At 39.2% G+C, this 27,621-nt stretch overlaps 2 protein-coding genes across 2 annotated transcripts in view; one reads left to right on the forward strand and one right to left on the reverse strand.

The window, feature by feature from the left end:
• Positions 1-11,025, reverse strand: part of SMC1B (Structural maintenance of chromosomes protein 1B) — a 46,453-nt gene extending 35,428 nt beyond the window's left edge. Inside the window, exons 1-11 of the mRNA XM_051215533.1 lie at positions 10,879-11,025; positions 9,870-9,946; positions 9,691-9,834; positions 9,506-9,654; positions 9,301-9,469; positions 7,746-7,958; positions 7,604-7,689; positions 7,382-7,547; positions 5,724-5,938; positions 4,199-4,412; positions 1,013-1,224 (exon numbers count right to left, since the gene is read on the reverse strand). Coding sequence (XP_051066057.1) covers positions 1,013-1,224; positions 4,199-4,412; positions 5,724-5,938; positions 7,382-7,547; positions 7,604-7,689; positions 7,746-7,958; positions 9,301-9,469; positions 9,506-9,654; positions 9,691-9,834; positions 9,870-9,946; positions 10,879-10,999 — 1,766 coding nt within the window. The 5' untranslated portion in view covers positions 11,000-11,025. The remainder of the gene's footprint in view (positions 1-1,012; positions 1,225-4,198; positions 4,413-5,723; positions 5,939-7,381; positions 7,548-7,603; positions 7,690-7,745; positions 7,959-9,300; positions 9,470-9,505; positions 9,655-9,690; positions 9,835-9,869; positions 9,947-10,878) is intronic.
• Positions 11,026-17,474: 6,449 nt separating this feature from the next.
• TY3BI_2 (Transposon Ty3-I Gag-Pol polyprotein) lies at positions 17,475-26,425 on the forward strand. Its single transcript, XM_051208169.1, has 2 exons — positions 17,475-18,377; positions 23,530-26,425. The coding sequence occupies exon 2, from the start codon at positions 23,926-23,928 to the stop codon at positions 24,748-24,750; it is 825 nt and encodes a 274-aa protein (XP_051066058.1). The 5' UTR covers positions 17,475-18,377; positions 23,530-23,925; the 3' UTR covers positions 24,751-26,425.
• The last annotated feature ends 1,196 nt before the right edge of the window (positions 26,426-27,621 follow it).

Raw genomic sequence — 27,621 nt, forward strand, 5'->3', positions numbered from 1 at the left:
CTGATGTTAAGAAGTAATTTTAATTATAACATTGTTGCAGTCTGACATTGTCATAGTGTAATAAAAATCAGTAAATACTACCTTATTCAGTCTTGTAAGTCAATAATATGAAGCAATATTGAATGGTTACGCCCGTTGAGGTTACTGTGGTTTACTATCTGATACGATGAATGATGAGTTCCATTTCCAGAGAATACTTTGAAAATATCTAAGGGAATAGGAACGCCAGTGCTAGGGTTTCACGATAATCAAAACTAAAGAGTACAAAACCAATAAGCAGTTCATGAAATAATATTTGCTTAAATTACCAAACCCTTTGAGTATTTCTAATAGGGAGTTATTCTGAGCCCTACAAATGTAAAAATGAAAGATGTCGACAGAACGTACAACTCCCAACTTTGAAACAAGTCAGAAATGAATTTATTAACATTATTAAACGCACGACGAATGGTTCAGTTTACTAATTCCCCAATAATTTTGTTCAGAGAACAAATCTGACTATCTCTAAAGTAATAAATACCACTGCGAATCAACTACTAGGTAGTAACAAACATCACTTTTCATGATTTAAATCACAAACTGATCTAAGCTAGACCACCACTGAGAACGAGGTAGCACTGTGGATGTTTCCTCCCAGTATGAGGCTCCCCGGAAATGAGAAAATACGGCCCTGCATTCAGGAGTCGGTCTCGCGGCCGAAGGCACGATATTGTGCAAATAATCCCTGAGGTTCTAGAAAGAAGCCATGATCAACAGAGTTCAGTCACATCGGGTATGAATGAGAGATGGTCCCAACATAGTAAATCTGATTTCCAGTCACTAGTGACCACATCGTTACTTGATCGATAGAATTCGATCAGAACTAAAGGGCTGGATATATGATAATGGTAACTACTACTCAATGATCAATCAACTGCAAATGTATCCATTAATAATGAATTATGTTTCTGGTGTTTATTCGTTTTACAGGTAAAAAAAATGACCATAATTGTAATCATTGAATATTTTTTACCGTAATTTCTCATCAATTGGCTTCACATCCAAAAAGTCAAGTGGTAAAAATGTCTCCGGTTCAATACGCTGATCTTTCATATACTGAATACACTCTTTAGCTGTTTTTTCACTATCACAGACTATAGCATCCATATATTTACCAAGGACTTTCGTAATTGCCACTTGATAACGGCGATGTGATGGTTGACACATTTCCAGTAATCGGCCATGCTTGAAAGTAATAATAAAATCATAACCATAATAATGTTACAGAGAATAAAAATTAATCATAGTATACGAGTCATTTACCATCTAATGATACTCATTCTGTTCCCTAGAGCAAAGTGTACAAAGCGGTGTGATAGATGAAAATGAAATGCTCACATCAGACATCCGGTATATTATTTCACAAAATATAACCAATCTTATCACAGTAGCTCAAATATTACTAGTTTTGAAAGTACTGTAGCCCTATACTGAACCCCAAATAAAGAAATTTAGCACTATCCCTGTGATGTGGTGTGGCAACTTGGACCGATGCACATATGTACTAGGTCCTAAGTTGTTTCTGACTGATTGACTGGCTAACTGTTATCAGTATTATGATAGAACCTCATAACTGACTCATAACAATAAGATGAAAAGTATTAGAGTCAAGGATGAGCTCTCATAATTCCACCTGGAGTCCCTCCGGGGCTACTGCCGGTCCCAAGCCCGGATAAAGGAGGAGGATTGGGCACGGGGTTAGCGACCCCATCTCATAAAAAACTAGCTCGCTAAAAACGCTAACTAGAAAAAATAATTCAAAGCATTTGAACTGTCTTGGGAGTTAGAAGGTTTTCATTTAGAAGAGTTATGACGTCTCATGATGAAAGCCGAGTTCCTCCGGAAGCCACGAGGTCGATGCCCTTTCTGACAACCAGAGCAACCATCAAGTTAGATACATGGAATACTCGTACAATGTGGGAGACCGGGAGAGTTTCCTAAATTGCTGCAGGAATGAGGAGATACAACCTGGCTGTGCTTGGAATCAGTGAAACATTAGACGCACGTTGGAAAACAAAGACTAGCTTCAGGGGAGCTGCTGTTATACTCCAACCATGAAGAAAAAAACGCTCCACATACACAAAGAGTTGCACTGATGCTATCCAAACAAGCACAAAAAGCATTTACAGAATGGGAATCTCATGGACACAGGATCATCAAAGCCTTTTTCAAAACAAAGTAGTGGGACATTACGACGAACGTCATCCGATGCTATGCGCTTAACAACGACCACAATGAAGACGTTAAAGATCAATTCTACGATAGGCTGCAGTCAATCGTCGAGAAGTGCCCAACAAAGGACTTGACCATTCTGATGGCAGACCTAAATGTCAAGGTTGGAATGGACAACACAGACCAAATCACAACACTACGGATCATTGTGGAACAATCAATTAAATAGAACTCATCACTCTACATCAACTTCATTGACTCCGAGAAAGCATTTGATAGCATAGACAGGACAATACTATGGAGGCCTCTTCGACACTACGGCATGCCTCAGAAGAAAGTCAATATCACACGAAATTCTTATGATGGATTAAGCTACAAAGTCGTGCACACAAGACAGCTTACAGACTCGTTCGAAGTAAAGATAGGTGTCAGGCACGGTTGTATACTCTCACCCTTTCTCTTTCTCCTGGTGGTCGACTAGATCATGAAAACGTCAACATCTCGGGGGAAGAGCGAGATACAGTGGACAGCTAGGATGCACCTGGACGATCTAGACTTCGCAGATGATCTGGCTCTTCTATCGCACACGCAATAACAAATACATGAGAAGACGACCAGTGGAGCAGCAGTCTAAGCAGCAGTACATCTCAACATACAAAAACGGAAAAGCAAGATTCTCCGATACAACCCAACACGCACTAATCAAATCACACTTAATGGAAAAGCTTTGGAGGATGTAAAAACCTTTACATATCTAGGCAGCACCATTGGTGAGGACGGTTGATCTGATGCAGATGTGAAGGCGCGGATCGGCAAAGCAAGAGCAGCATATCTACAATTGAAGACCATCTAGGACTCAAAACAACTGTCAACCAACACCAAGGTTAGAATTTTCAATACAAATGTCAAGACAGTTCTACTGTATGGGGCGGAAACTTGGAGAACTACAAAAGCCATCATCTAGAAGATACAGGTGTTTATTAACGGCTGTCTACACAAAATACTTCGGATCCGTTGACCAGACACTATCAGCAACAACCCATTGTGGGAGAGAACAAACCAGATCGCAGTGGAGGAAGAAATCAGGAAGAAGTGCTGGAAATGGATAGGACACACATTGAAGAGAGCATCCAACTGTGTCACGAGGCAAGCCCTCACATGGAATCCTCAATGCCAAAGGAGAGGAGGAAGATCCAAGAACACATTACCTCGAGAAACGGAGAGACATGAGAAGGATGAACAACAATTGGATCGAACTATAAAGGAAGGCCCATGACAGAGTGAGTTGGAGAATGCTGGTCGGCAATCTATGCTCCATTGGGGGTAACAGGCGTACGTAAATAAGTAAGTGAACTTTCATACTTCATACAGGAGTTGACGGCGCATAAGGAAGTACTAATCTAACCCAACAGTCCTCTATATTACTAATCACCTAGGCTTATTTTAACTACTTTATAAGCGACTGAAAAGCTGACAGTATGAAAACTACTGCAATGTAATACGTTTAGTGTATTTGGAGTACTGAGATCATTTACTAAATACCAACTGTTTAATGTGAGAACATGTAATCAACTTCAACGGTATCAACAAGGTGCTTTAATTATTGTAAATTGATTAAAACAATAAAAATTGAATGTAAATTCAACTACAACTGTTTTGTTAGAAAATAATCAGGTCCCGCAGAAATGCTGTAGTGATGCTTAAACTTTTTACACTTATTGGGACACACGGGAGTGGTATCATAACTGATTCATTTTGTAACATACGTATTAGATGTGAGCCGTATAAAATTTCAAATCATTATTTGTAAACACTAGTAATTAGATAAAAATTGATGCACACTAAACTAGCGATCGCTTTCAACGATTGATAACAAGGAGTCAGTAGTACATGAATTTGTGAGTGTGATTACTGCACTAATTTTTAAGATTAGTAGCCACATGATAATTTAATTATTAGAAATGTATTAATATATAGTGCTACTTACAACTCCAGGAAAAAGACGTTTTAAATTTTCAATAAGCTCTTGTTTTTTGGCTGCACGAGATGATTCATGTCGTTCAACTTTTGCTTCACCAAGCTGACAAACAACAGTTTCTAACTCAGCATTAATTTCATCAATACGTCTAGTGGCCAATTCAACTTCTTCCCGAATAGCTTTTTCTGTTTCACGTTGTTCGGTTATAGCACGATTACTTGAGCTAAATATTACATAAGAATGAAGAATCGTTGAGTAATAGTGCATATGTAAATATGTTACAGCAGTCGCTCGGTGATATCTGACAAAACATTTAATCTGAATTTATCGGTGCAAAAAAATATTGTAAATCGACAGGTGGTTAAAAGTTTGTGCACTCGGATTTGAGTCGAGCATATTTCATGTAATGTATAGCGATCCTACCTGAATGTCCAAAACGTTGGTGACCGGACTCATAACGTGAAGTCTATTAGTTTAACGTCGAGAATTTTAACTACAAAGCCGACACTACTGATAAGTGTAGAGACAAGAGGCACGTACTAAAAGTTCCGCAGAATAAATACTAGTACACTGTGCATCAAGTGAGATTATCTTTGAAAAAGACGACATCCTTATCTGCTCCCAGTCTAGACGTTCAGAACGATGGGCGGAACATTTCAGCTGGCCTTCAGCTACTCTACAACTACCAACAATTCCCAAACAGCGTGAATGGAACATTGAAGTAGGCCCCCCGACTTTAGTTGAAGTTCAAAAAGCTACGGCTAATCTGAAACGAGGAAGAGCAGTTGGTCCAGATGGATTGGCTCCAAAGGTCTTTAAGTTTGGTGGTCCAATTTTAACGATTAGGTTAACTAATATTTTAGCTAAAATCTAGGAGTTGAACGTAGTTTCGTCTGACTAGTCGCAATCACTGATTGTCCCAGTATATAAGAAGGGGTCAAAATCATCCTGTGATAACCATGGAGGGATTAGTTTGATCAATATAGCATCCAAAATACCAGCCTCAATAATTATTGGACGCTTAACTAATGTTCGTGAACTGCAAACACGAGAAAATTAGACTGGCTTCAGACCTGGTCGTGGATGCATCGACCACATATTCATCATTCGTCAGGTTCTAGAACACAGGCATACTTATCAGCGTCAAACAATCATAGTTTTTCCTGTCTCAAAAGCTTAAAACAATATTTTAGTTTCCTCTTAGGAAACTTATTTCGCAAAAAATGGCTCATTAAACATCATTTTCATGTGACACGAACTTTAGTGTACATTGCCAAATTCATGGTAAAGTCAATAGAGAATTTCAATCTGAAGTATACAAAGCACCAGTGTTATAATGATTAAATAAATGAGGAACAAACATAGAAGTATACCACTCTTAAAATACTGTACAGTTGAGTTCGAAGTGGCTGATATCTAATCCCTCTTAGTCTGTTCAAATTTACGAGCCTTCCAACTGATTTAAATCACTAAATTAAGTCCGACACCATCATCATTAGTTTAAAAACTAATAATATATATATGACCAACTTACTCAATATACTCCAATAATTTTTGCAAGCGTTTTTTATTTTCATTTAATTCAGTTTCTTTACGTTTCAAAGAACTTTCAATTTCATTTTTTCTTCGGTACAATGCATCATATAAATCTTTCTGTTCATTATACTCACGATTTAAATTGTCTAGCACAGCAGACAAATGTGATGTTCGTTCAGCTACCTTTTGTTTTAACCGATGATATTCAGACAACTGATCCCCCGAAAAAATTGACATAAAATAATAAGGATAAATGAATAAAATAGTAAGCAGCATAAATTAATGTCCTCACAAATTATTTCTGTTAAACATAAATGTTATGTCAATTACCACATAACTAAATCGCCAATTAAAACACCAATTCATATGACATTGGTCCTGTGCCAAACCAATGACGCGTTAACCAGCACGAGAAACCTAGAGTCAACTCCGACTCCTTATTGGTTCTTCTTGTTTTGCTCAGCCCGTTGAGTTCAGAACATAATATCAGCTTATACTGCATAAATCATGTATTCCAGATATACGCAGTTTATATACAAGCAAATCAGACCGCATCATACCACAAAATAGAAAATAACAATTATACAGTATCAACCCAAAAGTGGTTGTGTGAGACTGTAACTAATAAATCTGGAACAAGTTAAGAATGGCGAATAGTATCGTAATAGCCAGTAGGTCAAATAAAGGCTTATAATAAAAGAGATATAAGTATGTAATCTAGTTACTTAACAGTTATGCTATAAGATATGTATATACCAGTTCGTAAATAACTCCTAGTAGTTACCATTCATTTATTATTCGTTAGGATATAACAGTAATGTCTGTAAACACTTTGTAGTTAACGAAGTTTAAGCAACATAACATCTGACTACAGTATCGAATGGAACATTGTTGAGGTTTTAGACAGCTACCACAAGTATAGATTTTAAACACTCAATTCACAATCAGTTGGTCATGAATTTCAAGCTTGTGACATAGAATTCGATCTAGGCAACTAAGTTGCAGTCCTTTCCCTACGAATTTACAGATGTGTTCTGGCTAACTAACCTAGAACTATTTGATTTTTAAGTCAACTCTGCGTATTAAGAAATTACATGCTCTCGTGTAGGAAACTATTTTTCGTCTATTGTGATGATGAAATAAATGATTACATATTTTCCTAGGCGAGATTCGCTTCACACCCGAACTGGCTGGGCCTTTAAACTCATTCAACGGTTAATATGCTGTTTCTTTCAATAAAAAAATAACGAAACCTTTAAAGTTTTAGATAAAAAATTATTGTCAACAGTTGAACTGAAGATGTATTTGCTCAGCTCAGGAAGCTTAACTTTATCTATTAGGATTTCAGTGATAGAAACTCTACTCTCACTGATTCCAGTATATTAGTTAAAGTTTACTGTCCCATTTAGTAGTTACGATAGCCTCTTGGGATTCATGTATAATCAAAACCAAGTACCATATAAATGTGATTTCACTGAGTACCATAAAATGGATGAAGATGAAGTCTATGAGTCAAAGATGATCGGCTTTTTTCAACTAAAGAGCTGACTGTGATGTTGACTAGGCACAGCGATATATATATATATATATATATATATATATATATATATATATATATATATATATATATATATATATAATGGGATATAGACAAACCTGAGTTTCCTCTAGTTCTAGGTCTCGACCTTGTTCAAGTGATTTCTTAGACTGTTGTTGCTCATAATCTCGTTGTATATCAGATATCTTCTCATATTCTGCCTCTAACTGATCGATTTCTTGTAGATGTGTACTATGCAGTTGTCTAGCATTCTCCAAGGATTTTCTTTCATTAAAAAATTAAGATTAGGAAAAAAAATCAATGCATGAAATCAATTTTACTTGGACTCTTTGTGCTTTTCGCTAACATGACGCAAGAGTTGCGAAACTTTAATAAATTCAGGTTTCCTCTTCCCAATCTTTTGCTCCTAAAAACGAAAAATGCACGACAATAAACGCACATCGAAAAAAATTCACAACATACACATTTCTTAATTTCTTGTTCTAGAGATGACTGATCTCGATTGATTTTGCCTAATTCACGACGTTTCTCCTTCATTTCTTCTTCAATCAACTGACGCTGTTCATGTTCAGCAGCAACAGCTTCTTCTCTTTGTTTGAGCTCCTCACGTACATGTCTAATTTCCAAATCATTGTAATAAAGTTTGAACAAATGAAGTTCCAGTCGTTTCTTCGTCTACAAGTGATGAGAGAAATGATTCAGTTAACAAAGCTATCGTATGGTGAGTTATTCGGTGATAAACGATTAAATTTCGTTTTCGCAAAAAGTGAGTTTAACGAGTCCCATTAACTGGAAAAAGCAAAGCTTAAATGCTTAGTGTATGACGAGGCGTCTACAGTATGGAAGCAGAATACTAAAAACGGGAACAGGTGACTGAAACAGGGATCTGGATGGACCCGATCGTAGCTACTACTTTGACGTGGTAGTCAGGCTTGCCTATCGTGATGACTCCAACGAGCTGTTGGCTAGAACATATATTCCTTAAGGTCCTATCATACCCAGCAAGTCGGTTGGAAAGCTTTAAGACTATGAGCAGTAAACTGAGGTCGGAGCGCGAAGCCGTACTGCTGACTGCAGAAACACATGACAGTGGTAACGTGTTTCCTTCGGACAACCAGGATCTGAAACGATGATGTGGTCAGAAAAGGCCAACCTTCAAATGCGATACAACTTCACTTCATGGATTTCCGTCTCTGACGGTAAGGTCTTTTGCAGTGCGGAGCTAACACACTATAGACTTCCCATAAAAAGGCTTTGCGAGACTGGTCTTAAACAGTTGTTCTCTTGACTTCGCGGTCACGCTCCCAAGTTACTAAGGCCAGAACTAATTCAGTTTTTCCACGACCCCTAAGACGTGGTTGAGTTTAAGTGCTTAGTGAATGGCGAAGCATCTGCAGTATAGAAACATGATGCAAAAAACTAGAGAAAATGACTAGAACAGGGATCTAGATAGAAAATCAATTATTTAAATAAACATACAGGATGGAAACGAATTGTAACCAGTAAAAGCATATTTGGAAAACAATCAAAACAACTGAAGCAACTTATATCTGATTCCATACAACCTAGTATTTTAAAGCAACTATTAACTATCCCAAAACTCATAGATAAGTAGTGAAGGAAAAGTGACGTGAACCGTAGTCAGCTCTTCAATTTTCACAATAAAAAGGATGAAACTAATTGACTAGAAATGTTTCTTACCGAATCCCCCTAGTGTTACCAAAAAATTCCTGTGTTACTAGAAACTGGTAATAAGCATAGGAATTTAATGAAGGGTCACAAATTCCGAACACCAAACTTAAGTAACTTGTGTTTCATGTATTACAGCAGCTTTCTTAGCTAAATATACCTAGGCCATTGACCAGAGGTATCAGTGATCCCCTACTACTAGATACGGAAGTCGGTTAAGCGAAAGCTTCTTCTATTCCGTCCATAACCAATTAAACCATTTGAATCATACAACTAGGAAAGAAATTTCGAACAAACTTAATCCAATCAGTAAAACCCTAATACTAACCAATTCATTTTGCAGTTTCTTGTACCTCTCAGCTTCATCGATTTCGATCTTTGCTTCTTTTCGTTCAGCAACAATGCCTTTTTTCTTGTTCAAGTTGAAAGTTGCGTTCTCCTCCAGCTTTTGCATTTCCATTTTCGACAAATCGTACTCTTCTTTTAATTCAGCAGATCTAAGAAAATCACTTTAAAAATATTTGTTGATTTACTTGCTAATTTCCTCAAACATCTGACAACGTTCACGTGCATTTTTCATAGCTATACTTTCCACAGCACCTTGGAAAACCAGAAAGTTCTTCACCTTCATAAATATATGTATTTGTTCCAGAGCAGCAGCATATTCATCAACACGAACAGACTAAAATAGAGGCTGCGTAAAAATTCAGGAACATACGACCCCATTTATTCGGTACTCGGATGTATTGCCGTGAATAACACGACTAAAGCGCTTTTCTTCCCCATCAGGCATTTCATAAACTGCAGTAACTGATGCTGACTTTGCAACGGGTTTCCCAACCACCGAACCGTGGATTAAATCCTTTAACAAATTTGAGTAACCAGTAAAACACCTACATTAAGCCTACGAACACGTAAATGTCGAGTATTTTCTCCAAGAACAAAGCTAATAGCATCCATTAAATTTGACTTGCCTGAGAAAATCAAATATCGAAAGTAAAAACTTCCTATTCGCATATTGCACATAAGGAAAATATTACAAAAGAAACCTAAAACGCTCCAGATGGTGAGATTGTTTCAAATTTACAGACAGAAATTCACGAGTAATCTGATACCGTTTTCGATATGAAACGAACATCAGTATTCTTGATGAAGTATTACAGTAGTACTATGCGTTAGATCACAAGTCCTAACGACTCATGTACAATGGTGTTTTCTGAAGGTATAAAACTTTAAGTGTTGAACACTACTATGCCCAAACACTACTGAAACCCAGAATTGCTTTGTACTTCCACCTAGTACGGCCACCTTCTTAAGCGCAAAGATAAAAGAATATTGAAAACTTCAAGCATTTCGAAGCTGAATAAGCTATCACATCTGTACATGAACACTAGGACCGATGAGCTTTACATTCGACCTTATAGTAGCTAAACACAGTTCAAAATTAACGAAATTAAAGGAAAAAGCCTTGACTTCGATTGCACTCAACATTTTTTTACCACACTGCAATTGGCGTGATTGCCTTCTGGATAGACGAACCCGACTATACTTGATGACTCATCATATGGGATGAGTACAGGGAGGTTGTGATAACCAAATCACAAACTTCAAGAAAATAGTTCAGCTACAAAACCACGCCTGCTATATACACCCACAGGTTGTCTACAAATTTATTTTCACGAAAAAGCAAAATGGTCAAAACCCCTATTAAGGTATGCCTAACTGATTTTTCCACAAAATTAAAAAAACTTATTACCAAGTATTTGAGTGATGTACAGTCCAGATACATGTCAATCGACAACCTTTATCATTCAACACTAATAAAAAAATCGTAGTGATATATATATATATATATATATATAAACAGCAAAGATACGGTTTGGAACATAAGATTCAGAGCACTTACCCGACCCATTTGGCCCAATAATAGCAGTGAATACGCTGAAAGGACCAATTACCTGCTTTCCTTTATAGGACTTGTAGTTTTCTAGCTCAATATACTTTAAACGTCCACAATTCTCGTCCATTATTTAAAATAACCACACATTTGAAGGGCGACCTTCAGAAATTCCAATGGGTTTCCGATTTCAGTCCTCAGTCTTGAGTCATTAGTAATAATGATAGAAGTCTATCAACCCGTATTAATCCTTGCAGTTTGTAATACTGTGGAGGTCCAATCTTGTTTTGAATATATCAACAGAAGGTGCTGATATTACGTGTTTCGGTAGAGAATTCCAGTAATTCACTACTCGATACGAGAAACGAAACTGCAGACGTAAACGATTTGATTTCGGTTTTTGAATTTTCTTCGAATGTCCTCTCAAATGATCAGTTTTAGGTGTAAGTAAAAGATAAGGCATGTTAATACCAAGGTCATAGTTCAGTATACGATAAGCCAATATTAGATCATCTCGTACTCTATGGTAAGATAACGGAACTAGGTTGAGGTGTCTCAGCCTATCTTCATAAGATAGGTCAGATAGACCTTGTACGATCTTATCACCTCGTCGTTGGACTCTTTCCAGCATCTCTGCTTCATACTTGAAACAAGGACTCTCTGCTTGAATCTTATAATCTTGTGGAGATAGACTCTTTCCGTTGAGCTACTACATAGCGTGACATATGCTTGCCGACTAACAAATACATTACTATTCACGCATCCCTCGTTCTATTTTCATTTGCGATTGAGTTAACTGAAGTCTAAATCAAATATTATCATTATTTATAGACTGTAATTGGAATATATCACATCCTACGTGGGATTATATCACTATAGAGTTCACCCACTTGCTCAGAATCATCAAGCATTCATAATTGTGGATTTACCTTACCGGACCTAATCAGAACACGCAACGTTGGGTCAATTTAAGTAACGTCCCTAATTTTTATTGTATTTGTAACAATTAACTGTATATATTAATATTACTATTTATCTTTAGTAACTTTGTTTATACTTTTTGCGTTCATATTTGTCTGGTCCACCACAATTATTTGGTGAGCCTCGATTTTTTTTATAGACATTTACTATATATATCTACATATTTTTTATTATTATTATAACCTGGCACGACACCATTTTTTGTTTTTGTCATTATGAACTCTCCGGGTAAACTTATTGATATAGATAGTTCATCGACCAACCTTCTAAACTCTCCACAACCAGAGGATAATGCTTTAAACTCGATCAACGCTATCTCAGAGTTAAGATTACCAACGTACTGTATTAATAATCCCAGAGTCTGGTTTGCTCAAATTGAAGCTTTATTCATGGCTAGAGGCATAAGATCTCAGGCATCAAAGTATGCATACGTAGTCGGCGCACTTCCTATTGAGATTGCCGCTGAAGTTGGTGATTTAATCGATCACGTGCCAGAATCTGAACCATATGATAAGATAAAAGCAGCAGTTATTCAACGCACCATGGTCTCAGATGAGAAAAGGCTACAACAATTGTTAACATCTTGTGACTTGGGTGATAAAAGACTCTCGCAAATTCTCCGCCACATGAAACAACTCGCCGGCCCATACAAGCTAGACGAAGCCCTCCTAAAGCAAATGTGGCTTCAAAGATTACCACACAGCGTTAGACAAATTCTCAGTGTTTCAGGGAAATCCGTCGCACTTGATGACCTAGCCGACATGGCAGATAAAATGATGGAAGTATACCACGACAATCACTGTGTGAACTCATTGCAACCACCTGGACCAACAGATAGTAGCTGTTTAGCCTCCTTTCAAAAGCAGTTAACACAATTAACGAGCCAGCTGGCGTCACTGCAATCGACCATAGCAACCATTCAAGCTAGACAATCGAGATCCCTCTCCAGACGAAGATCTTTTTCTAGACAACGGTCTCGGTCACCGAAGCGAACATCTGGTGTTTGTTGGTACCACCAAAAATACGGCACCAAAGCACGGCGTTGTACACGACCGTGCACATTTTCTGCGTCTGACACAGAGAATCAGGGAAACGGCCTGGCCAGACAGTAATGGCGGCAGCTGTTACTGGCCAACATGTTAGCCGCCTCTTCCACATCAGGGATCGTATTTCTGGCTCAGACTTCTTAGTCGATACTGGAGCAGGAATCAGCATCATCCCACTTCACCTCTCACGCAGACAACATACGACAAGCACTAAATTGTCCTTAGTAGCGGCTAACGAATCAGTTATCAAAACTTACGGAGAGCAATCTCTTATATTAGATCTCGGGCTCCGCAGAAGATTCACATGGGTATTCATAGTTGCTCAGGTCAAACGACCCATTCTCGGAGCTGATTTCCTCAGTGCCTACAATTTGTTAGTAGATATGACCAAGAAGAGATTAATCGACGCAAATACACGTTTACAGGTAGAAGGTACACCTTCCAACGACTGTGAAATCCATGGTGTACGGATAATGAAGCCTGCGAACAACGTTTTCAACGACATACTGACAGAATACGAATGCATCACGAAAATAGACTACCAAAAAGAATGCGATCCACACCATGTGCAACACCATATCACTACCACTGGACCACCTATTAGCGCCAGGGCGAGGAGACTACCACCAAGCAAGTTGCAAGTAGCTAAAGAGAATTCGAACATATGATGCAACTTGGTATTATCAGACCATCCAACAGCCCTTGAGCCTCGCCGTTACACATGGTACCAAAGAAGGACCAAGATTGGCGTCCGTGTGGTGACTATCGACGATTAAACAATCAAACCATTCCTGACAAGTACCCGATTCCGCATATACACGACTTTTCATTAAACCTACACGGTAAATGCATTTTTCGAAGCTCGACCTAGTGCGAGCATATCACCAAATTCCAATGGCACCGGAAGACATTGAGAAAACAGCCATAATAACACCTTTTGGTTTGTTTGAGTTTCTAAGGATGCCATTCGGGTTAAAAAACGCTGCGCAGACATTCCAACGCTTCATGGATAACGTAACAAGAGGCCTTGATTTCGTGTTTGCCTACACCGACGATGTTCTGATTGCAAGCTCATCTTTAGAAGAGCATATCCAACATGTCCAGATCCTTTTTGATCGTTTTAAAAAACATGGCGTCGTCATCAATCCTTCGAAATGCATATTCGCAGTCCCAGCCTTAGAGTTTTTGGGACATTACATCGACTCACAAGGGATCAAACCACTTCAGACGAAAGTTGAAGATATTACTAACTACCCCGAACCAACCTCGGTGAAGTCATTACGACGTTTCCTCGGTATGTGTAATTTTTATCGCCGCTTCTTACCACGTTGTGCTGAAGTATTACAGCCATTAACCGATCTGTTGAAAGCCGACAAAAAGGTACGAAGAAAGAGAAGAGTCAGACATTCAACCTACCCCTGACGCCAAAACAGCATTCGAGAAAGCAAAGTTGATGATATCTAATGCTACCATGCTACAGCACCTAAACACCGATCCCACAACAAACCTCATCCTCTGCACTGACGCCTCCCAAAAAGCAGTAGGAGCAGTATTACAGCAATGCGTTAACGACAAGATTACTCCTATAGTGTTCTTTTCCAAACGATTATCATCAACTCAAGAGCGTTATAGCACCTTCGGACGCAAACTTCTGGCTATGTACTTAGCTGTAAAACACTTCAACTTCCTCCTTCAGGGACGCGATTTCACCATTATGACTGATCATAAACCACTTTGCTATTCTTTCAATACGACCTACAACAAACATTCTCCACGGGAAGCGAGACAACTGGATTACATTTCTCAATTCACTACGGACATCCAGTTCATCAAAGGCTCCTCCAACATTGTTGCTGACGCTCTATCTAGAAACGATATCAACATGATGGTACACAACCACAACATCAGTCTTGAAGCTTTGGCTAAATTACAAGCAGACGATGCAGAATTAAAAGTCTGCAAAGAAAAGTCTAGCTTAGACCTCAAACCTGTACCTATTCCCCTTTCAGACGCATTCATCATGTGCGACACTTCAACAGGCAACAATCGTCCGTTTGTCCCACATGCTTGCCGACGATAAATATTTCAGCATTTGCATGGTCTTTCACATCCAGGCATCAGAGCAACAACAAAGCTCATTACCGAACGTTTTGTGTGGCCTAAAATCAACTCGGATGTTAAACGTTGGACACGTAACTGTCTCCAGTGCCAACGCAGTAAGATACAAAAACACACCTACAGTCCAATTGGGAAGTTCCCTGTCCCTGACAAACGTTTCCAACACGTGCATTTAGATATAGTTGGGCCACTGCCTCCGTCAAACTCCTTCACCCACATTCTCACTGCGGTGGACAGGTTCACAAGATGGGCCATAGCCTGCCCTATAAAAGACACTTCGGCAGAAACGGTCGCTTCAGTCTTCCTCGACCGCTGGATATCCAACTATGGAGTACCATCAATAATCACAACAGATCGTGGTCCCCAATTTCAATCTGTCCTTTTCAGGAGTTCACTAAACTTTTAGGGGTCAACCACATTAAAACCACAGCTTACCACCCAGCAGCTAATGGCATGGTTGAAAGATTTCACCGCCAATTGAAAAGCTCGCTGATGGCACAAAATGATACGACAAAATGGAGTGACGCATTACCACTTGTACTCCTGGGTATCCGTTCGACTATAAAGGAAGATATAGGTTGTACAGCCGCTGAGCTAGTTTATGGTACAACCCTTACATTACCAGGCCAAGTAGTGGACCCAAACACTTTAACACCAACGGACCCAAGTCGTTTTGCTAGCCAACTGCTGCAGACCATGCAAAAGATCAAAGCCATACCGCCTCGTGAACATAACAATCGAATACAACTCGACCGAAATCTAGAAACATGCGAGTTTGTGTTTGTTCGAGTTGATGCTGTTAAAAAACCATTGAAACAACCATACGAAGGTCCATATAAAGTAATTAAACGCACACCAAAATACTTCATCATCAGCAGAGATGGCAACAAGCAGACTATTTCTATAGACAGAATCAAACCTGCTTTCTATGAAGCTACTCAAGTCAAAGAAGACAAAGCTGTTGACAATCAACCCCTCTCACCAGTGACTGAAAAACCAGTGGAGGATAAAAAACTGAATACTAAGCCTTCTTGTTTAACACGCTCCAGCAGACCCATAAACAAACCCAAGCGTTATGTCCATTTCGTCGATTAAAAAAAAACACCCAAAAACAAAGCACACATCTACCTATGTCACACACTACTAATTTCACTCAACAAAAGAAAAATTTTTTTCCTTTTCACAGTGTACATAATCACATTTTTCCACAATTATTCGTTTTGTCACATTTATTTTTTCTATTTATAAAAAGAAATTTTTGTTACTATAATAAGCGAGTAAACTCTATTTAATTACGCATTTATTGTACACAAAAATAAACAGTTCAATTTCTTTTTGGGTCATTAGCAGTTTTGTACATTATTATTATCATTGTTAGACAACCAAGACATTGAATGACAGCGTCTTCATATTTTTTTGTGTGTGTTTATTATGCTATGCTACATCTCTGCTACATTTTTGTTAGCTATAATTGTAAATATTATTTTTGTATACATGTACATATATCTTATCCTTACATTTTTTAAAAATTATAACCAGTGTTACCTCCGGACACTCTGGGGGAGCTATGTGGAGATAGACCTGACAACCTTATTTTGTAAATAGTTTTCAATGTTATTTGTATTTGTTTTGTCAATTTTTCACTGTATGTACATTCATCATTAAATGACTGTACGTGTTGTTTTAGTCATTGACCTTGAACACACTTTCCGTTGAGCTACTACATAGCGTGACATATGCTTGCCGACTAACAAATACATTACTATTCACGCATCCCTCGTTCTATTTTCATTTGCGATTGAGTTAACTGAAGTCTAAATCAAATATTATCATTATTTATAGACTGTAATTGGAATATATCACATCCTACGTGGGATTATATCACTATAGAGTTCACCCACTTGCTCAGAATCATCAAGCATTCATAATTGTGGATTTACCTTACCGGACCTAATCAGAACACGCAACGTTGGGTCAATTTAAGTAACGTCCCTAATTTTTATTGTATTTGTAACAATTAACTGTATATATTAATATTACTATTTATCTTTAGTAACTTTGTTTATACTTTTTGCGTTCATATTTGTCTGGTCCACCACAATTATTTGGTGAGCCTCGATTTTTTTATAGACATTTACTATATATATCTACATATTTTTTATTATTATTATAACCTGGCACGACACCATTTTTTGTTTTTGTCATTATGAACTCTCCGGGTAAACTTATTGATATAGATAGTTCATCGACCAACCTTCTAAACTCTCCACAACCAGAGGATAATGCTTTAAACTCGATCAACGCTATCTCAGAGTTAAGATTACCAACGTACTGTATTAATAATCCCAGAGTCTGGTTTGCTCAAATTGAAGCTTTATTCATGGCTAGAGGCATAAGATCTCAGGCATCAAAGTATGCATACGTAGTCGGCGCACTTCCTATTGAGATTGCCGCTGAAGTTGGTGATTTAATCGATCACGTGCCAGAATCTGAACCATATGATAAGATAAAAGCAGCAGTTATTCAACGCACCATGGTCTCAGATGAGAAAAGGCTACAACAATTGTTAACATCTTGTGACTTGGGTGATAAAAGACTCTCGCAAATTCTCCGCCACATGAAACAACTCGCTGGCCCATACAAGCTAGACGAAGCCCTCCTAAAGCAAATGTGGCTTCAAAGATTACCACACAGCGTTAGACAAATTCTCAGTGTTTCAGGGAAATCCGTCGCACTTGATGACCTAGCCGACATGGCAGATAAAATGATGGAAGTATACCACGACAATCACTGTGTGAACTCATTGCAACCACCTGGACCAACAGATAGTAGCTGTTTAGCCTCCTTTCAAAAGCAGTTAACACAATTAACGAGCCAGCTGGCGTCACTGCAATCGACCATAGCAACCATTCAAGCTAGACAATCGAGATCCCTCTCCAGACGAAGATCTTTTTCTAGACAACGGTCTCGGTCACCGAAGCGAACATCTGGTGTTTGTTGGTACCACCAAAAATACGGCACCAAAGCACGGCGTTGTACACGACCGTGCACATTTTCTGCGTCTGACACAGAGAATCAGGGAAACGGCCTGGCCAGACAGTAATGGCGGCAGCTGTTACTGGCCAACATGTTAGCCGCCTCTTCCACATCAGGGATCGTATTTCTGGCTCAGACTTCTTAGTCGATACTGGAGCAGGAATCAGCATCATCCCACTTCACCTCTCACGCAGACAACATACGACAAGCACTAAATTGTCCTTAGTAGCGGCTAACGAATCAGTTATCAAAACTTACGGAGAGCAATCTCTTATATTAGATCTCGGGCTCCGCAGAAGATTCACATGGGTATTCATAGTTGCTCAAGTCAAACGACCCATTCTCGGAGCTGATTTCCTCAGTGCCTACAATTTGTTAGTAGATATGACCAAGAAGAGATTAATCGACGCAAATACACGTTTACAGGTAGAAGGTACACCTTCCAACGACTGTGAAATCCATGGTGTACGGATAATGAAGCCTGCGAACAACGTTTTCAACGACATACTGACAGAATACGAATGCATCACGAAAATAGACTACCAAAAAGAATGCGATCCACACCATGTGCAACACCATATCACTACCACTGGACCACCTATTAGCGCCAGGGCGAGGAGACTACCACCAAGCAAGTTGCAAGTAGCTAAAAGAGAATTCGAACATATGATGCAACTTGGTATTATCAGACCATCCAACAGCCCTTGAGCCTCGCCGTTACACATGGTACCAAAGAAGGACCAAGATTGGCGTCCGTGTGGTGACTATCGACGATTAAACAATCAAACCATTCCTGACAAGTACCCGATTCCGCATATACACGACTTTTCATTAAACCTACACGGTAAATGCATTTTTCGAAGCTCGACCTAGTGCGAGCATATCACCAAATTCCAATGGCACCGGAAGACATTGAGAAAACAGCCATAATAACACCTTTTGGTTTGTTTGAGTTTCTAAGGATGCCATTCGGGTTAAAAACGCTGCGCAGACATTCCAACGCTTCATGGATAACGTAACAAGAGGCCTTGATTTCGTGTTTGCCTACACCGACGATGTTCTGATTGCAAGCTCATCTTTAGAAGAGCATATCCAACATGTCCAGATCCTTTTTGATCGTTTTAAAAAACATGGCGTCGTCATCAATCCTTCGAAATGCATATTCGCAGTCCCAGCCTTAGAGTTTTTGGGACATTACATCGACTCACAAGGGATCAAACCACTTCAGACGAAAGTTGAAGATATTACTAACTACCCCGAACCAACCTCGGTGAAGTCATTACGACGTTTCCTCGGTATGTGTAATTTTTATCGCCGCTTCTTACCACGTTGTGCTGAAGTATTACAGCCATTAACCGATCTGTTGAAAGCCGACAAAAAAGGTACGAAGAAAGAGAAGAGTCAGACATTCAACCTACCCCCTGACGCCAAAACAGCATTCGAGAAAGCAAAGTTGATGATATCTAATGCTACCATGCTACAGCACCTAAACACCGATCCCACAACAAACCTCATCCTCTGCACTGACGCCTCCCAAAAGCAGTAGGAGCAGTATTACAGCAATGCGTTAACGACAAGATTACTCCTATAGTGTTCTTTTCCAAACGATTATCATCAACTCAAGAGCGTTATAGCACCTTCGGACGCAAACTTCTGGCTATGTACTTAGCTGTAAAACACTTCAACTTCCTCCTTCAGGGACGCGATTTCACCATTATGACTGATCATAAACCACTTTGCTATTCTTTCAATACGACCTACAACAAACATTCTCCACGGGAAGCGAGACAACTGGATTACATTTCTCAATTCACTACGGACATCCAGTTCATCAAAGGCTCCTCCAACATTGTTGCTGACGCTCTATCTAGAAACGATATCAACATGATGGTACACAACCACAACATCAGTCTTGAAGCTTTGGCTAAATTACAAGCAGACGATGCAGAATTAAAAGTCTGCAAAGAAAAGTCTAGCTTAGACCTCAAACCTGTACCTATTCCCCTTTCAGACGCATTCATCATGTGCGACACTTCAACAGGCAACAATCGTCCGTTTGTCCCACATGCTTGCCGACGATAAATATTTCAGCATTTGCATGGTCTTTCACATCCAGGCATCAGAGCAACAACAAAGCTCATTACCGAACGTTTTGTGTGGCCTAAAATCAACTCGGATGTTAAACGTTGGACACGTAACTGTCTCCAGTGCCAACGCAGTAAGATACAAAAACACACCTACAGTCCAATTGGGAAGTTCCCTGTCCCTGACAAACGTTTCCAACACGTGCATTTAGATATAGTTGGGCCACTGCCTCCGTCAAACTCCTTCACCCACATTCTCACTGCGGTGGACAGGTTCACAAGATGGGCCATAGCCTGCCCTATAAAAGACACTTCGGCAGAAACGGTCGCTTCAGTCTTCCTCGACCGCTGGATATCCAACTATGGAGTACCATCAATAATCACAACAGATCGTGGTCCCCAATTTCAATCTGTCCTTTTTCAGGAGTTCACTAAACTTTTAGGGGTCAACCACATTAAAACCACAGCTTACCACCCAGCAGCTAATGGCATGGTTGAAAGATTTCACCGCCAATTGAAAAGCTCGCTGATGGCACAAAATGATACGACAAAATGGAGTGACGCATTACCACTTGTACTCCTGGGTATCCGTTCGACTATAAAGGAAGATATAGGTTGTACAGCCGCTGAGCTAGTTTATGGTACAACCCTTACATTACCAGGCCAAGTAGTGGACCCAAACACTTTAACACCAACGGACCCAAGTCGTTTTGCTAGCCAACTGCTGCAGACCATGCAAAAGATCAAAGCCATACCGCCTCGTGAACATAACAATCGAATACAACTCGACCGAAATCTAGAAACATGCGAGTTTGTGTTTGTTCGAGTTGATGCTGTTAAAAAACCATTGAAACAACCATACGAAGGTCCATATAAAGTAATTAAACGCACACCAAAATACTTCATCATCAGCAGAGATGGCAACAAGCAGACTATTTCTATAGACAGAATCAAACCTGCTTTCTATGAAGCTACTCAAGTCAAAGAAGACAAAGCTGTTGACAATCAACCCCTCTCACCAGTGACTGAAAAACCAGTGGAGGATAAAAACTGAATACTAAGCCTTCTTGTTTAACACGCTCCGGCAGACCCATAAACAAACCCAAGCGTTATGTCCATTTCGTCGATTAAAAAAACACCCAAAAACAAAGCACACATCTACCTATGTCACACACTACTAATTTCACTCAACAAAAGAAAAATTTTTTTCCTTTTCACAGTGTACATAATCACATTTTTCCACAATTATTCGTTTTGTCACATTTATTTTTCTATTTATAAAAAGAAATTTTTGTTACTATAATAAGCGAGTAAACTCTATTTAATTACGCATTTATTGTACACAAAAATAAACAGTTCAATTTCTTTTTGGGTCATTAGCAGTTTTGTACATTATTATTATCATTGTTAGACAACCAAGACATTGAATGACAGCGTCTTCATATTTTTTTGTGTGTGTTTATTATGCTATGCTACATCTCTGCTACATTTTTGTTAGCTATAATTGTAAATATTATTTTTGTATACATGTACATATATCTTATCCTTACATTTTTAAAAATTATAACCAGTGTTACCTCCGGACACTCTGGGGGAGCTATGTGGAGATAGACCTGACAACCTTATTTTGTAAATAGTTTTCAATGTTATTTGTATTTGTTTTGTCAATTTTTCACTGTATGTACATTCATCATTAAATGACTGTACGTGTTGTTTTAGTCATTGACCTTGAACACACTTTCCGTTGAGCTACTACATAGCGTGACATATGCTTGCCGACTAACAAATACATTACTATTCACGCATCCCTCGTTCTATTTTCATTTGCGATTGAGTTAACTGAAGTCTAAATCAAATATTATCATTATTTATAGACTGTAATTGGAATATATCACATCCTACGTGGGATTATATCACTATAGAGTTCACCCACTTGCTCAGAATCATCAAGCATTCATAATTGTGGATTTACCTTACCGGACCTAATCAGAACACGCAACGTTGGGTCAATTTAAGTAACGTCCCTAATTTTTATTGTATTTGTAACAATTAACTGTATATATTAATATTACTATTTATCTTTAGTAACTTTGTTTATACTTTTTGCGTTCATATTTGTCTGGTCCACCACAATTATTTGGTGAGCCTCGATTTTTTTATAGACATTTACTATATATATCTACATATTTTTTATTATTATTATAACCTGGCACGACACCATTTTTTGTTTTTGTCATTATGAACTCTCCGGGTAAACTTATTGATATAGATAGTTCATCGACCAACCTTCTAAACTCTCCACAACCAGAGGATAATGCTTTAAACTCGATCAACGCTATCTCAGAGTTAAGATTACCAACGTACTGTATTAATAATCCCAGAGTCTGGTTTGCTCAAATTGAAGCTTTATTCATGGCTAGAGGCATAAGATCTCAGGCATCAAAGTATGCATACGTAGTCGGCGCACTTCCTATTGAGATTGCCGCTGAAGTTGGTGATTTAATCGATCACGTGCCAGAATCTGAACCATATGATAAGATAAAAGCAGCAGTTATTCAACGCACCATGGTCTCAGATGAGAAAAGGCTACAACAATTGTTAACATCTTGTGACTTGGGTGATAAAAGACTCTCGCAAATTCTCCGCCACATGAAACAACTCGCTGGCCCATACAAGCTAGACGAAGCCCTCCTAAAGCAAATGTGGCTTCAAAGATTACCACACAGCGTTAGACAAATTCTCAGTGTTTCAGGGAAATCCGTCGCACTTGATGACCTAGCCGACATGGCAGATAAAATGATGGAAGTATACCACGACAATCACTGTGTGAACTCATTGCAACCACCTGGACCAACAGATAGTAGCTGTTTAGCCTCCTTTCAAAAGCAGTTAACACAATTAACGAGCCAGCTGGCGTCACTGCAATCGACCATAGCAACCATTCAAGCTAGACAATCGAGATCCCTCTCCAGACGAAGATCTTTTTCTAGACAACGGTCTCGGTCACCGAAGCGAACATCTGGTGTTTGTTGGTACCACCAAAAGTACGGCACCAAAGCACGGCGTTGTACACGACCGTGCACATTTTCTGCGTCTGACACAGAGAATCAGGGAAACGGCCTGGCCAGACAGTAATGGCGGCAGCTGTTACTGGCCAACATGTTAGCCGCCTCTTCCACATCAGGGATCGTATTTCTGGCTCAGACTTCTTAGTCGATACTGGAGCAGGAATCAGCATCATCCCACTTCACCTCTCACGCAGACAACATACGACAAGCACTAAATTGTCCTTAGTAGCGGCTAACGAATCAGTTATCAAAACTTACGGAGAGCAATCTCTTATATTAGATCTCGGGCTCCGCAGAAGATTCACATGGGTATTCATAGTTGCTCAGGTCAAACGACCCATTCTCGGAGCTGATTTCCTCAGTGCCTACAATTTGTTAGTAGATATGACCAAGAAGAGATTAATCGACGCAAATACACGTTTACAGGTAGAAGGTACACCTTCCAACGACTGTGAAATCCATGGTGTACGGATAATGAAGCCTGCGAACAACGTTTTCAACGACATACTGACAGAATACGAATGCATCACGAAAATAGACTACCAAAAAGAATGCGATCCACACCATGTGCAACACCATATCACTACCACTGGACCACCTATTAGCGCCAGGGCGAGGAGACTACCACCAAGCAAGTTGCAAGTAGCTAAAAGAGAATTCGAACATATGATGCAACTTGGTATTATCAGACCATCCAACAGCCCTTGAGCCTCGCCGTTACACATGGTACCAAAGAAGGACCAAGATTGGCGTCCGTGTGGTGACTATCGACGATTAAACAATCAAACCATTCCTGACAAGTACCCGATTCCGCATATACACGACTTTTCATTAAACCTACACGGTAAATGCATTTTTTCGAAGCTCGACCTAGTGCGAGCATATCACCAAATTCCAATGGCACCGGAAGACATTGAGAAAACAGCCATAATAACACCTTTTGGTTTGTTTGAGTTTCTAAGGATGCCATTCGGGTTAAAAAACGCTGCGCAGACATTCCAACGCTTCATGGATAACGTAACAAGAGGCCTTGATTTCGTGTTTGCCTACACCGACGATGTTCTGATTGCAAGCTCATCTTTAGAAGAGCATATCCAACATGTCCAGATCCTTTTTGATCGTTTTAAAAAACATGGCGTCGTCATCAATCCTTCGAAATGCATATTCGCAGTCCCAGCCTTAGAGTTTTTGGGACATTACATCGACTCACAAGGGATCAAACCACTTCAGACGAAAGTTGAAGATATTACTAACTACCCCGAACCAACCTCGGTGAAGTCATTACGACGTTTCCTCGGTATGTGTAATTTTTATCGCCGCTTCTTACCACGTTGTGCTGAAGTATTACAGCCATTAACCGATCTGTTGAAAGCCGACAAAAAAGGTACGAAGAAAGAGAAGAGTCAGACATTCAACCTACCCCCTGACGCCAAAACAGCATTCGAGAAAGCAAAGTTGATGATATCTAATGCTACCATGCTACAGCACCTAAACACCGATCCCACAACAAACCTCATCCTCTGCACTGACGCCTCCCAAAAGCAGTAGGAGCAGTATTACAGCAATGCGTTAACGACAAGATTACTCCTATAGTGTTCTTTTCCAAACGATTATCATCAACTCAAGAGCGTTATAGCACCTTCGGACGCAAACTTCTGGCTATGTACTTAGCTGTAAAACACTTCAACTTCCTCCTTCAGGGACGCGATTTCACCATTATGACTGATCATAAACCACTTTGCTATTCTTTCAATACGACCTACAACAAACATTCTCCACGGGAAGCGAGACAACTGGATTACATTTCTCAATTCACTACGGACATCCAGTTCATCAAAGGCTCCTCCAACATTGTTGCTGACGCTCTATCTAGAAACGATATCAACATGATGGTACACAACCACAACATCAGTCTTGAAGCTTTGGCTAAATTACAAGCAGACGATGCAGAATTAAAAGTCTGCAAAGAAAAGTCTAGCTTAGACCTCAAACCTGTACCTATTCCCCTTTCAGACGCATTCATCATGTGCGACACTTCAACAGGCAACAATCGTCCGTTTGTCCCACATGCTTGCCGACGATAAATATTTCAGCATTTGCATGGTCTTTCACATCCAGGCATCAGAGCAACAACAAAGCTCATTACCGAACGTTTTGTGTGGCCTAAAATCAACTCGGATGTTAAACGTTGGACACGTAACTGTCTCCAGTGCCAACGCAGTAAGATACAAAAACACACCTACAGTCCAATTGGGAAGTTCCCTGTCCCTGACAAACGTTTCCAACACGTGCATTTAGATATAGTTGGGCCACTGCCTCCGTCAAACTCCTTCACCCACATTCTCACTGCGGTGGACAGGTTCACAAGATGGGCCATAGCCTGCCCTATAAAAGACACTTCGGCAGAAACGGTCGCTTCAGTCTTCCTCGACCGCTGGATATCCAACTATGGAGTACCATCAATAATCACAACAGATCGTGGTCCCCAATTTCAATCTGTCCTTTTTCAGGAGTTCACTAAACTTTTAGGGGTCAACCACATTAAAACCACAGCTTACCACCCAGCAGCTAATGGCATGGTTGAAAGATTTCACCGCCAATTGAAAAGCTCGCTGATGGCACAAAATGATACGACAAAATGGAGTGACGCATTACCACTTGTACTCCTGGGTATCCGTTCGACTATAAAGGAAGATATAGGTTGTACAGCCGCTGAGCTAGTTTATGGTACAACCCTTACATTACCAGGCCAAGTAGTGGACCCAAACACTTTAACACCAACGGACCCAAGTCGTTTTGCTAGCCAACTGCTGCAGACCATGCAAAAGATCAAAGCCATACCGCCTCGTGAACATAACAATCGAATACAACTCGACCGAAATCTAGAAACATGCGAGTTTGTGTTTGTTCGAGTTGATGCTGTTAAAAAACCATTGAAACAACCATACGAAGGTCCATATAAAGTAATTAAACGCACACCAAAATACTTCATCATCAGCAGAGATGGCAACAAGCAGACTATTTCTATAGACAGAATCAAACCTGCTTTCTATGAAGCTACTCAAGTCAAAGAAGACAAAGCTGTTGACAATCAACCCCTCTCACCAGTGACTGAAAAACCAGTGGAGGATAAAAAACTGAATACTAAGCCTTCTTGTTTAACACGCTCCGGCAGACCCATAAACAAACCCAAGCGTTATGTCCATTTCGTCGATTAAAAAAACACCCAAAAACAAAGCACACATCTACCTATGTCACACACTACTAATTTCACTCAACAAAAGAAAAATTTTTTCCTTTTCACAGTGTACATAATCACATTTTTCCACAATTATTCGTTTTGTCACATTTATTTTTTCTATTTATAAAAAGAAATTTTTGTTACTATAATAAGCGAGTAAACTCTATTTAATTACGCATTTATTGTACACAAAAATAAACAGTTCAATTTCTTTTTGGGTCATTAGCAGTTTTGTACATTATTATTATCATTGTTAGACAACCAAGACATTGAATGACAGCGTCTTCATATTTTTTTTGTGTGTGTTTATTATGCTATGCTACATCTCTGCTACATTTTTGTTAGCTATAATTGTAAATATTATTTTTGTATACATGTACATATATCTTATCCTTACATTTTTTAAAAATTATAACCAGTGTTACCTCCGGACACTCTGGGGGGAGCTATGTGGAGATAGACCTGACAACCTTATTTTGTAAATAGTTTTCAATGTTATTTGTATTTGTTTTGTCAATTTTTCACTGTATGTACATTCATCATTAAATGACTGTACGTGTTGTTTTAGTCATTGACCTTGAACACACTTTCCGTTGAGCTACTACATAGCGTGACATATGCTTGCCGACTAACAAATACATTACTATTCACGCATCCCTCGTTCTATTTTCATTTGCGATTGAGTTAACTGAAGTCTAAATCAAATATTATCATTATTTATAGACTGTAATTGGAATATATCACATCCTACGTGGGATTATATCACTATAGAGTTCACCCACTTGCTCAGAATCATCAAGCATTCATAATTGTGGATTTACCACACCGGACCTAATCAGAACACGCAACGTTGGGTCAATTTAAGTAACGTCCCTAATTTTTATTGTATTTGTAACAATTAACTGTATATATTAATATTACTATTTATCTTTAGTAACTTTGTTTATACTTTTTGCGTTCATATTTGTCTGGTCCACCACATTCTAAATGTGGTCGCACGTAAATCGGGTATAATAATCTAAAAATTGCATCAACTAAATACTGGAAAGACCTACGAATAGATTATAATGCCCTGTAGCTCTTCGCAGCGGTAGCCATACAGTGACTAGTGGTTTTGAGATCACTGCTTAATATGACTCCCAAGTCTTTATAGTTTCTTGGTTTGGGTAGCACGAATT

This window comes from Schistosoma haematobium, chromosome 4 (genome assembly GCF_000699445.3).
Source record: "Schistosoma haematobium chromosome 4, whole genome shotgun sequence".
NCBI classification, from domain to species: domain Eukaryota; kingdom Metazoa; phylum Platyhelminthes; class Trematoda; order Strigeidida; family Schistosomatidae; genus Schistosoma; species Schistosoma haematobium.

Excerpts from the sequence above, each read along its gene's own strand:
- TY3BI_2 (XM_051208169.1), top strand. The coding sequence starts at position 23,926 with ATGGTACCAAAGAAGGACCAAGATTGGCGTCCGTGTGGTGACTATCGA.